This window comes from Camelus bactrianus, chromosome 2 (assembly GCF_048773025.1).
Source record: "Camelus bactrianus isolate YW-2024 breed Bactrian camel chromosome 2, ASM4877302v1, whole genome shotgun sequence".
Classification (NCBI taxonomy): Eukaryota; Metazoa; Chordata; class Mammalia; order Artiodactyla; family Camelidae; genus Camelus; species Camelus bactrianus.
This window is the reverse complement of record NC_133540.1, coordinates 87,474,656-87,487,686: the sequence shown is the minus strand read 5'-3', so window position 1 is coordinate 87,487,686 and position 13,031 is coordinate 87,474,656. Positions and strand designations below refer to the sequence as shown.

The following is a 13,031-nucleotide window of genomic DNA, read 5'->3' as shown; positions in this document are numbered from 1 at the left end:
AAATTGCCACACACTAGGATGCCAGAGGTAACAGAACCATGAGAAGACAGGTAGCAACAAACACATATTTGAGGTCACCGCTTTAATTGGCAATGGTCAAAGGGAAAAGAACCTTAAGGGTCACGTCAAGTCACACAGACCAGGGGTTTCTCTGCCTTTGGAAGGGTAAGCACTGCATAGGATTCTTAGTGTTCCCAGACATATACTTTATTATTTTTTTTTTGCCTTTTTTTAAACATTTTTTCCCTGTGCTATACAGTATAATCTTGTTTATCTATTCTACATTTTGAAATCCCAGTCTGTCCCGCCACCAAACATATACTTTTAAGTCTCCCGCCAGGACCTTGCTAGGATACCTGTGATTTTGGAGCATTTATAATTAAATAAGACGTAAAAATATATAATCCAGAAGGAAAGGGGTCAGCAAAATGTGGAATTACCCAGAACAGGACAAAACAGCCTCAAAGCTCTGATGTAGCATTAAGGAGATGTGTGGTGGGTGGTACTTAACAACCTTTCCAAAAACCATTTCTCTATCCCTGGGTCCCAAGAAATGGGGGACTGACACTAAAGCTATCCAAAGTGTGACTTTTCAAAACCAGGGGCAGATGAGTAGATGAATATTCCATGAAGATGTTCACGCCTTGTTTCACTCCAGGACCTCTTGACATTGTCTTCACAGACAACGTCCCATGAGACTGAATAAGTTCAATGGCATCAAGCCATCCTTCTTTCATGGTTTGTTTCATGGCACCATCCAGGAATGGCATGCAGAGTGAACATGGCAACTGCAGTGTGATGGGGATGGTTCCACCCGCTCAGAACGGCTGGACGGTCCCAACACCTGCTGGTAAAAATGAACTCCTGGAGCAGCAGCGTGTGACAACGGCTCAAGTCACAGGTGTTTTCAGGGAGGGCCAGACAAGTGCTCCCCTGCCCACGCCCATCTGTCAGTGGAAACATCACTTGATGAGCTTTTTAAAAACGACACCTCCATATAGCAGTAATGAGAAACAGAGCTCACAGAAATGCACAAGCAGAAGCCAATGCTGGGAGCAGCCAGTCCCCACAGGCGGTCCTGAGACCTCAGCAGGGGCTCTGTTTTTGCACTTTAGTTGCCCCCAGTCATAAGGCTCTGCTCCACTCGCTGCCTGTCTTGACTGGCTTTTGATTCTCTTCCCGCTGCTATCCTCATGCCCCTTTCCATTCTGCGTGTCTTTCTTTCCCCTCTTAGTTTCTACCTACTTGTTGTTTCTCTATATCACTCAACTCACAGCTTAAACCAGTGGTTCTCAACCATCACTGCACATTAGAATCACCTGAGCAAGTATAAAAATGTGCAATGCCAGGCTACACCCTACCCCAGTTATAACAGAATCTTTGCAGGGTGGGAGCATCAGTTTGTTTGTTATTAACTCCTTAGGGAATTCCAAAGTGTAGTCAAGCTTGAGTCGAACCAGCTTTAAGCCACTTTGATGCAAGGATGCAGAATTACAAATGTTTGACTCATATCCTAACTCAGAATTATCCATCCAAACTTATTTATTTTAGCTAATACGCCCACATTTAGAACTAGGGGAAAGGATTCCACATAATTTTTGTGTGATCTCAGAACTCAGACTTCATATCCTCCACAAAGGCTCAGGCAGATATGTGAGTGCCATTCCTTAATGACTGGGCATGGACTGGTGACTCCTGCTTGGAATACATTTGTCTGAAGTAAAACCATGTTATCCCAGGAATGAAACCAGGTCTTTTATCATCAAACCTCCTTCCTGGGGAACAATACGGCATTCCTTTGTAGGGCCAGTGTTAACTGCGTAGCCAGTGAGCATATGTAACCCAATGAATAAAAATAGCAGTTATCATTATGTGTTGTAGGAAAAATGTCCCTTTTCTCATTACAGTAAGGGAGTCTTATTGCATACCTCTTAGGAAACCTAATAACGTGTTACATGAATTTTCCACGGGAAGGAACAACTGGTTAGGAAATCAGATACTATACTTCTAGACAGTGACATTCAAACCTAAGACTCCAGGAAAGCCCAGAACTGCTCTGAGTATGATCTCAGCAGGATTGAAATGCCTCCTCAAAGCCTCCTGAGCGAATTCCCATGATGCCAGGCCTCCTGGAAACGTTCCTGGGGGTCGAAGGCCACTGCAGCTGCCTCCTTCCCCTCCTCTCAACCACTTGCTCAAGTGGAAAAAATGTTGAAAGGGTAAGTTACCACAGTTCTCAGATAGCCTGATTCCCCTCTGGGAAAGTCTAATCCTGGGTCCTCAGATGGGATGCAGACTGTACTGCAGTTTGGGATTTGTATTCATGTCCCAGGTATCAGCCAGTCTTTGCTCAAAGGAAGAATCGCAGAGAGCAGAAGAGTGAGGGACAAGTGAGGTAATGGTGGAGGGCAGTAGCGGCTGAGAGGGTCATCCCAAGCATTAGGGAGGTATGTGGAGAAAGGAAGTATCACTCGAGATGTCAAAAGCTCCCAACACATGAGTCAGAGTCACACTGCCGCCATATTGGCTGCCACCACTGCTCAGTGATCTCCTTGGAGGACACCGGTACTCACACGCCCCTACCTGCACCTCCACAGAGGGCTTAGCCATAGAGCACAGCATGGAGCTCCTTTTTATATCTTGAGAGGCAATTCTTGGAACTTACAGGGGACAAAAATCTTCCAAATTTGGATTCTGTGTCCAGGTGAGGTGGAGGAGGCCACATCTATGTGCACATAGTGAGTACCTGGAGCTTCAGGAACAGTTTTAGGGGGTAGGGGGCAGAGCTCAGTGGTAGAGCGCACTTGGCCTGCATGAGGTCCTGGATTCAATCCCTAGTGTCTACGTTAAGGGAAAATAACAACAACAACAACAATAACAATAACAATAAATAAATTAATTAAGCATTTAAAAAAGAAGATAGTTAAAAAAAGAAAAAAAAAAAAAGAATGGTTTTGCAATTGCCTATCAAAAGTTTATTGTTCCTTTTCTATTTGTCCTCAACTCCTGCCTGCCCACAAGAGAGTTGTTTTTTGACATCATAATTTTCCCAAAGGCCAAATGTTGTGCTGTCTAAAGAACTGACCTTTTCAAATCACTCAGCCTGTGTTACATGTGCCCACATAACTAACCACTTAATTCAATGGGACAAAAATGCAACAGGAAATGAAAGACACTTGCTTTGAGAGCCCCCTTCTGCAGTTGGAGGGTCCTTTTCCTTAGCTCAGCCTCTCACCAAGGTGCTCTGATGTGTTTCAGAATCAGAACCCTTCCTACTCAAGTTCTCCAGAAAACATGGTCTTTTTTTTTCTTTAAATCTCCATTCTGAACTTGGGCCTAGTTGGCACTGTCTTTAAAACATTTCCTCTTAGCAAAAAGGTTATAATCAGAACTTTAAAACCCTATGTTCTCATTTACAGAAACAAGTCAAATTAGCACATTAAATAGAACCATCATAAGAGAATGCAGTCGGGTGAATTTTCATAAGCTGAGACTGTATGGTAGAAGCTTCTCATGGAATAAGGGCTCTATTTTATTCCAATGAACCATTTTCATATACACTATCTTATTTCACTCTTACAGCAACTCGGCAGGGAAGATATTATTACTATTCTCTACTTTAAGAAGAAACTTAGTCTCAGAGAGACTGAGTTGTGCTCGTGGCACCACGGCCAGAACACAGCCCCACTGCGATTGGAATCCTAACAACACAGACTTCTCTTCCCATGCTGTTCACCACCTCACAGCTGAGCACTGGCAACTTGGTGCCACGCAGCCTTGTTTAGAGGTTGCAAATTTATAAGGGGGAAAAAACTAGATGCTTTTTATGTTCTAGAAAAGTTTCAACCCTCCCTTCAAACTTCATTGCTTTAAAAACGGGGAGTTCTGCTCAATTTACTTTTTAAAGCTCTTAATGAACTGTTTCTTTAAGCTGCTTTAAAATAGTTAAAAAGAGACATTAGGTGGTTAATCAGAGTAAGATGCTTTAAGAATATAAATGCTTTTTAAGGGAATAGAATCTGTCAGGTGGTGGGAAGGTAGGTGGCAAAAAAGTGTGAAGGATGTGGGGAGGGGATAGTGATAATATCGAAGGAATTGTGTTCTTTCATAAACTGTAACCCTGAGTTGGAAAAGGAACTGGTTTGCAAAATCCTTCTTTTTAATTCATAATATTAAAAGCATTCCGCCCAGAACCAGATACTTCTTTCAAGATCACTAACTTGCAAATCCTTGGCGAGTTACAGTCTCACAACTCAATCTAGACGTGAAAAGGTCACAGAAACCTGAGACGGAGGTAGCACATGTGTGAGCACCCATTCCATTCCATTCCAATAATGTCATCTCACCCTGTTATAAAAAGAACGATTCTGCTAACCCTCAGAAATGTGGGACGGTCTATTCATGGGCCCAAGGGTGGTGGTGAACTTAATTTCATCATCACTTGTGTTAGGAGGGAGGCAGCAGCTGTAAGGCAACAAGTAGTTTTATTTCCAGAGGCTGATGGAGAGCCTCGAGTAAGCTGGGGGCACAAAGCAGTGAAATGCACTTCTTCTCAACTCCCCAGGAAGTTCAAGGTCAGTGGGGAATCGGGGAATCGCCTCTCATTTAAGTTTTTCCTGGGTGAATTAAAACTCAGTTTATTTGGGTTTTCTTTTTTTTTTTTTTTTTTCTGTTTTTTAAGAATCACAAATATTTCTGTTTAGTGAGAATATGTCCATTTCTCCTTCTAAATGAAGGAGGCAGCCGGATGGAAAGCACTAGCTCACTGCTTGAAATGTCAAGAGGCTCCAAGACCTACTTCTCAGAGACCTCCTTTCTCACGTTGGCTCCATTAGCACGTGGCCTTGGGGGAGCCACTACACATCTCTGGATGCTGGTCCCTCATTTCTACCTCCAGGCAGAGCCATGGGCTGAAAGTGACAAGACTTAGATTCTCACTCTGGCCCCCACTAATTCTGATTATTCAATTCAGGACAGGAATCTGAGTTCCAACACAAGGCAAGTCAAAGAGCCTGGGAATACACATATTTTAGGCAAATGCTTATTCAGTGTTGCATTTTTTTGTTTTGTTTTGTTTTTTAATTAATTTAACCCTCCTCTCTCATCAATCTCACTTTTCCCAATAAAATGTGATCTACTTTTACTTCTCCTTTTCCTTTTCACACACACACACATATTCATTCAATCAAATAAAAAATAAAAGTTCCCTTACAACACATCAACTCATAGACAAATTGAATGGGAAGGAGAGAAGCTATATTAAATTTGCAGGGATGGTGGAAAGGTTCAAGAGTAAGATTTCATTTTAAAAAGGGGTTTTCCCACCCTCTGTTTAGTGTTCTGAATCAGACATGGTGCCTCCTGTACCCAGAAAGACCATTTCCCTATCCAGCCTTCCCATTCACCAGGACCTCCTATTGTATGCTATGTTCTAGAGATTAAGATGGGCTTCTTTCAAGAAGTAATTTACTCACAAATATGCAATTTATTTTCAGGACAGTTCATGCTTTAATTACCACACTTTACATATTGAACGTACATCTTTCTCATTTAATCCTCACAACAATCCTTTGAGGCAAGAATCAAATAGATCAAATCACTTGCTTTCCAGGCAGGTCAAACCTGCCTCACCATCTCATGCATCCTTTCTCCTTGGAAGAATGAATCAGACTTTCAAATGGCTTCCATGAGCCTTGCAAAAAAACAAAAAAAAAAATAATAATAATTACCATGAAATATACCCCAAAACTTTTCTTTGTCAAGCCAACCATTGATACCAAACTTAGGAGTAGGATAGTATTTGACAAAAACAGCACCTTGATGCAGTAGGCTGAGAGGTTGGATTTGCCAGGAAAAATGGGGGTTGCAGGCATCCTTATGGGGATTACAGATCCATTGGTTACAGTGCCTTTCTGAGGATCTGATTCAGGACAGGAATCTGAGTCCCAACTCCTGGCAAAAACGTGAGGTTAGACGCATACACAGCAATTAATCTCAACAACCTGTTCTGAAGGAGAAATGTAGCCTCTGATTTTTAAAATTTAAATTGTAGGTTATCTCTGAACAGCAGTGCGTACTCTTTGGACTAAAAGCACCTTACATAACCATCAGGGATTTAAATTAAATCTGAAGACCTTTTCCTTTGTCTTTAGTTTCCATTCTAAAGGTTACTGGTTCTAGGACGCGCATTTTACACCTATCTAAATAAAGTCTCTGCTGATTTTAGAGAGGGTTCAGAGTATTTCAGAGTATTGACTCTTATTTGTGTACATGTCTGCTTTCCTAATATACATACTTTATACCTTTGCATTCACAAAGGTTTCTCCTCCAACTGGAAGATGTTTGTTTTTCTTTTTGAAGGTCTTTTCTTTGGCTTCCTTCTTATTTTATCATTTCCTCCCCGTTTATCCCCCACTAGCTGCAGACCTTCCCTCCCTGTGCACTCGGCAGCAGACACATTCTCTGTTCTTGCAGCACCCAAATCACCCCTCACTCCCTCCCCCCAGAGGACTAAACTTTGCCTTCTTTGTGGGTCAGCAGACCTTCTAAGGTCACTGACCCACAACTCACTTGAGACTTTGCATTTCTCTTGTCACTGTAGCCTTTTAAGAAGGTGTTTTTACTTTTGATTGTTTTTGGTCACTGGGTAAGATACCCTCAAAACTTATGTAAACACCTCCACTCTGCTCCGCATTCTTGGCATATTTATGTTGGATGTGGAAGCTGCCGACATGAGGTGTCACCCTCACCCACCCAAAACCAGCTTTAAGAGAAAAAGAGGCAGGTACAGATGGAGTTCCTGGTATACACATATTTACTACACAAATGATTTCTCCAGGGAACAGATCCCCCCAATTACGTTTCCTGGAATCCACCTCCATCTTTTTTAAAAGACAGAGATAATTTAGGGGAAAAAAAGGAAAGCTAGTAAATGAACTATCACAAGTCACCCTGTCAGAATCAAATGGAAGGAGATGAAATCTCTGGACATGACAAGTGCCAAGGTATAAAGGTAAGACTTCTCCGGAAAGTGACAGACAGCTCTATTAAATACAAAGTCAGATCAATCCAGAGTAAAAGGGCTTCTACCCAGTTCTGTGAAAGGTAAGGGAGGAATGTCAATCCATGTCCACCAAGGCATGTTCATGAATCCTCATTGCTAAGTATGTGTGAGAAGTAAAGACTGCCTCCTTGTCCTCAAACTCGGGGAGTTCAACTATAAAAATCAACACATAATCGATGAGATAAGACATATTCAAAAGGCATCTTAGAGACAAAATGTTTCCCACAGCAGCCGCATAGACAGCAAGGACTCTTCAGTAACCTTATCGATCACATTAGCATCTCTAAAGAAAGAATGTGTCAATCACAAAGGGATTTGGTGTGGACGCAGAGAAGAAATGAGATTGGAGAGGAGCGCTTTGGCAGAAGGATTCCCTGCCGTCCAGAGGGGAAAGGGCCCCGATTCAGCAGTGCCAGTGTCTGGCCCGCTTGGCAGACACGTCTCTAATGGAAAGATGGGCCATCTGGCCATCCGCGCGGATGCCCGCACACTCTGGAGCCTCAAACCACTCCTCACCCTGAGTCTGAGAGCACCATGCAGCCTCCTGACCTAATTATGGTCAGACTTCCTATTTCATTTTCCTGTGGGGATAACATAGTATACTGAGTTTTCGTCCACGTGGGATACTTGTTTCACTTAGAGCTGTCTTTTCCAAAATGAGTTAATGCTTTGACATTGTGGTGTATAGCCTTCAATTTCCTGTGAGTTTAGATAATGTGAATTAACATTCCTAAATTCCATGAGATCCTGGGCACTGTTATGATCAGTTCTGCACCTGTAAGTCTGGGGACTAGCCCTTTAATAGTGGTAAATTCACCAACGGAATAAAGTTGGGGGACACTTCTCAATAACCAGACATCCAGCATGTTTGGCAATATGGCAATATTCCATTTGTCACATGCCTTTCTAACCCAATCCAGGATAATTATGCTCAAATATTGCACATTTCCTATGTACTTATACTTTACACATTAAATCCTCATACTGCCCTTTTGAGGCAGGAATTATTATTTCCTATTATTATTTTATAAATGAGAAAAATTGAGGCTTAAAGGGGCCCAAAGTCACATAATTTGCAAGTGACAAGGCCAGTTTTCAACCCCAGGACTGTCTGTTTCCTGTTCTGCTAGAAGAAGTAATTCAACTCTCATGTCACTATCAACTAGAAGGCATAACCAGAACCCAGCATGACTACTTTTCATGGCAGGAAACAGGACAGCCCTCTCCAGAGGTTAATCGATCACCAGAGTCCCAGCAAAACACATCGGGAGCGTAGATTCTGCTGTCAGTCCTCAACAGATAAATGCCAGTGTTCTCAGGCTGGGCTTTGAGTTTCAATATCAAAGTGAGTCCACAACTCTCAGCACTTTTCTGGACACATGGAACAGGTCGAATGGTTCTCAGCCTTCCTACCCATCTGTGTGAGCAACTGGCCACCATGCTTGGGATGACTTCTTGCTTTACTCAAATCTTGACTCACAAAGAATGGGCTTATGTCTAGAGTTGGCCAATAATAACATAAATAATAGCAGCAGCATCTGTGGTTACCACGAGTTACCACTAGAATATTTCACTTAACCATTCTATTCACCTTGTAAAGTGGGTATTCTAATCCCCATTTTAAAATATGTAAACTGAGTACAACAAGGCTAAGTAACTTGCCCAAGATCACACAGCTGGAAGATGGCAGCCCTAGAATTTGAACCCAGGTCTGATCTGACTCTGGTGCCTATGCTTTGAGCCACTCTGCTTCACTGGCCACCAGAGAAGCAAGGTCTGGTTAGATGGCCCTGAAGGGAAACCAGACACAGTCCAGCACACTGAGGAGAGTCACTAGAGCCTGGGGACATGGTGGGACCACACCCATGGCTGTTTTTATGCTTGGGAGGAGGGGTAGTTCCCCTGAGCAAGGGCTCACTCAGTAGACTTTGAGGAATGAATGAATGCAGAAGTGAATGGTCCCCTAAGAGACTGTCTGAGGCATGATGAGAAGACTAGCTTGTTTTTCACATCTTGCAAATGGAGTGGCTTGATTAAAGACTCTTAAAGTTTCAGCCAACTAGAACATTCTCAAATATGATAACATGTAGTTGCCATGGGAGGCAGCCCAAACCTGATTAATGAAGAACTATCCCAATAAGCAAAATGTGTAGGCCCAACACTTAGTAGGTCAACACAGTAACACTCCAGTGGCTGGTGAAGGAACCAGGGGCATCTAGATGAACTCTTTTCTGGCTCTTCCACTTACCAGCCCTGCTACCTTCAGCAACTCACTTAACCTCTCGCCTATAAAATGGAGTTAGAGATAGCTGTCTCACCAGATTCTTGTTAGTGCTTATGAACTAACACACATAAAACATCTCCAGCAATGCTTGGTTTGTGTGATTTTAAAAAAAAAATTTAATTCCCTCCCTCCTTTCATAAGAAATTCCCTTCGCCATGAGCTGTTTTCCCAGGACTAGGCAACTTCTTACTTTAAGGCATTAAAACGCATCACAATCCAAACCTTTCCCCGCAGAGGAACCACCACTATCACAACAAGAAAGACAAAACAAAACAAAACAAAACAAAACAAAGAAGGAATTCACTTGTTCTGATGATCCCCCTGGGGGAGGTGAGGCTAGTGGAATGCCATCTAACCTCCAAGCCCATCGCTTTTTCCAGTCCCACAAGGAGAGGACACTTCACGGAGCTCTGACCTCATCGGGATCAGGGCCACTTTACATCAGTCCCGGAAATGTAGGAAGTACAGTGAGAGGGGAATCCCGTCAGCCCAATACCTGCTGGGGAAGCCAGTGTTTCACCAGACAGTCATGTCTGAAATGTCTTCACATGGCACAAGAAGGGCAAGGAAAAAAGGAAAATTGAGGGATAGGGGGCAGCAGAAGGATCACCACGGCGAGGTTTAAAGAACACGCTCTTTCCAGGAGCGGATGGGGAGGAACCTGGGCGCACGCCCCGCCTACCTGCGCACCACCAGCCTCAGGGTCTTGTAGGATCCTTTCACCAGGGAAACGGCCTCCCTTCTGGAGCTGCTCAGCGCCACCTCGTTGATGTGCACCACCTCATCCCCGGCCCGAAGTTTGGAGCTCACCAGGTCCGCTTTGCCCCCTTCTTCGATCTGCTCAGAAAGACGAGACAGCCACAGGGTGAGTCCCCGGAGCCCTGCCTGGGATCCCGCGGAGCCGGCCCAACAGGCTGCGGCCACACCCCACTCCCACGATAAACTCCCAGAAGGCAGGGGCCGCCTCCTGTTTCCGTAGCCTCGGGCATCCAGCCCCTAGCCTGCCCACAGAGGGCGCTCGGAAACACTAGCCCAAGGGATGAAGGAACTCGGTTTCCATCGGAAAGCCACTCAGGATCCCCTGCGTGCTCACCACCACCACCCCTTTAATCGTCAACTCCCAAAGTCCTTCAAAGCAACAATTTTATTCTTTTAGAAGTTGCGTTCTTCTTATCTCCTTGTTTTTGGTCTAAAATTATAACTCATTGGGTAAATAAACTGTGGTACATCCAGACAATGGAATATTATTCAGCACTAAAAGGAAATGAACTAACAAGCCATGAAAAGGCATGGAAGACCTTTAAATTAAATGTGTGTTATGAAGTGAAAGAGGCCAATCTGGAAAGGTTACATACTATATGAATCTAACTCTGTGGTATTCTGGAAGAGACAAAATTATGGAAACAACAGAAAGGTCAGTGGTTGCCAGGGTTAGGCAGGAGGGATGAATAGGCACAGCAGAGAGGCTGTTTAGGACAGTGAAACTGCTCTGTATGATACTACAAGGTTGGATACATGACATTATTCCATGGAGTGTCCAACACCAAGAGTAAACCCTAAGGTCAACTATGAACTTTGGGTGATGATGTGTCGGTGTAGGTTCATCAGTTGTAACAAAGGTACCACTCGGGTGGGGATGTTGACAATTAGAGAGGCTTTGCAAGGGAGTGAGGAGCAGGGGATATATGGAAACTCTCCACTTTCTGCTCAGTTTTGCTGAGAACTTAAAGCTGCTTTAAAAAATAAAGTCTATTAAAAATTGTAATTCATTCAATAAACTGACTCAACACTTGTTTTATGCTGGAAATTGTTCTAGATGCTAAGGCTGTAACAGTCAACAAAACAGACAGAAATCCTTGCTCTTCTGGTGCTGAGTGGGGAGGCAGGAAACAAACACTAAACGTGATAAACAAGTAACTGATATATTATGTGAGAAGTTGATGAAATGCTTTGGAAACCAACAGAGCAAAATAATGCTCTATCCAGTGCTGTATGCCAGTGGATGCCTGCGGCATGACAATGATGATGAAGGGGAATAAAAAGGGAAAAAAATAAAACAAAAACAAAAAACAAGTAAACAGAGCCTAACCCATATCTTCTCTTTTTTCAATAATTACTCTCCAGAATTATACACATGTCCAATAACCTTCAATAGATCTAAATATATATAAAATGAACCAAATTCCTATAATAAATTTATAAATTTTGTCCTTACCAGCTTTTAATTTTATTTTTAATTATTGAAATAGTATATGCTAAAATCCATTAATTATAAAGGATGAAAAAAATAAAGAAAGTGTATAAAGGGAAAGGGAAAAGTGAGTCTTACCCCTGCTCCCTCCATGTTACTCTCTAAAGTAACCATTGTTTACAGTTTAGATTATGAAATTGATACACAGATGGTCCCTGATCTACCAGGGTTCAACTTAACAATTTTTCAACTTTACAGTGCTGTGAAAGTGATACTCATTCAGTAGAAACTGTACTTTGAATTTTGAATTTGGATCTTTTCCCGGGCAAGTGATATGCAGAACGATACTCTGTCATGATGCTGGGCAGTGGCAGCAGTGGGTAGCTCCCGGTCAGCCACATGATCACCAGAATTAATGACTGATAACTTTATAACCATTCTGGACCCACACAACCATCCTGTTTTCACTTTCAGTACAGTATTCAGTAAGTTACATGAGATATTCAACGCTATTATAAAATAGGCTTTGTGTTAGACGATTCTGTCCAACTGTAGGCTAAGGTCAGTGTTCTGAGCACGTTTAAGGTAGGCTAGGCTAAGCAATGATGTTCGGCTGGTTAGATGTACTAAATGCATTTTCAACTTATGATATTGTCAACTTCCAATGGGTTTATTGGGATGTAACCCCATCGTTAAGTCAAGGAAGACCTGTATATATGTTTTCTTTTTACAAAAATGAGATCACACTATATACACCTCCTCAACCATCTTTTGGCATGTAACAAAGAGGCATTAAAGTGAGGTGACCAAGAGTTTGAGGAGTCAAACAGATAAACTAAGTAAGAGGAAGTCACTTACTCTCTCTAGGCTTCAGATTTCTCCTCCATGAAACAGGGCTAATAATGGCACCTGCCTCACAGTGCTGCAGTGAGAATTAATGAGATAAGCCACATGAATTGGTAAACAGGGTTCCTGACTTAAGGCAAGATTTCAAAAGTGGTAGCTATTGTTTTGAAAAATCATATATCATGAAGTTACTTTCACTCATACCTAACTCTACTATAACATCTTGGTATGAATAAAACATGGTGTTTCATTCATTCATTGAGCCATTCCCTATTGTTGGTCATTTTCTCCTGCCTTTATACCCTTTTCATCCACCTCAACTTCCCTACCAGCCTTCTGTAAATTCACTTTTTCCCAAACACAGAATAAAATGAGACCTAGGAAATTACCAGTTTCTTTTATAAAAAAGGGAAGTCAAGAAAAGCTCATTTGTATAGTTTATATCATGTTCTTCTCGTGACTGATTTAATGTGAAAGCAAACATTAGGAGGAAGCATGTTATAAAGAGCTTCATTGTTCTGATAAACTATTTCTATAAACCTTTCCTTGTATTTACAGAGTCTCTCATAATCTCTTCACTTTGAACAGAACTTTTAGGCTTAAAATTCTTACTTTAAAGAATTAATTAATTAATTATTCATTAATGT

At 42.3% G+C, this 13,031-nt stretch overlaps 1 protein-coding gene across 2 annotated transcripts in view; it reads right to left on the bottom strand.

Annotated features, from left to right (window-relative positions):
* Positions 1 to 13,031, bottom strand: part of SHROOM3 (shroom family member 3) — a 297,110-nt gene that overhangs the window by 183,747 nt on the left and 100,332 nt on the right. For both annotated transcript variants that reach the window (XM_074345649.1, XM_074345640.1), the window contains exon 3: positions 10,030 to 10,184. In XM_074345649.1, the coding sequence (XP_074201750.1) occupies positions 10,030 to 10,184 (155 nt within the window). The remainder of the gene's footprint in view (positions 1 to 10,029; positions 10,185 to 13,031) is intronic.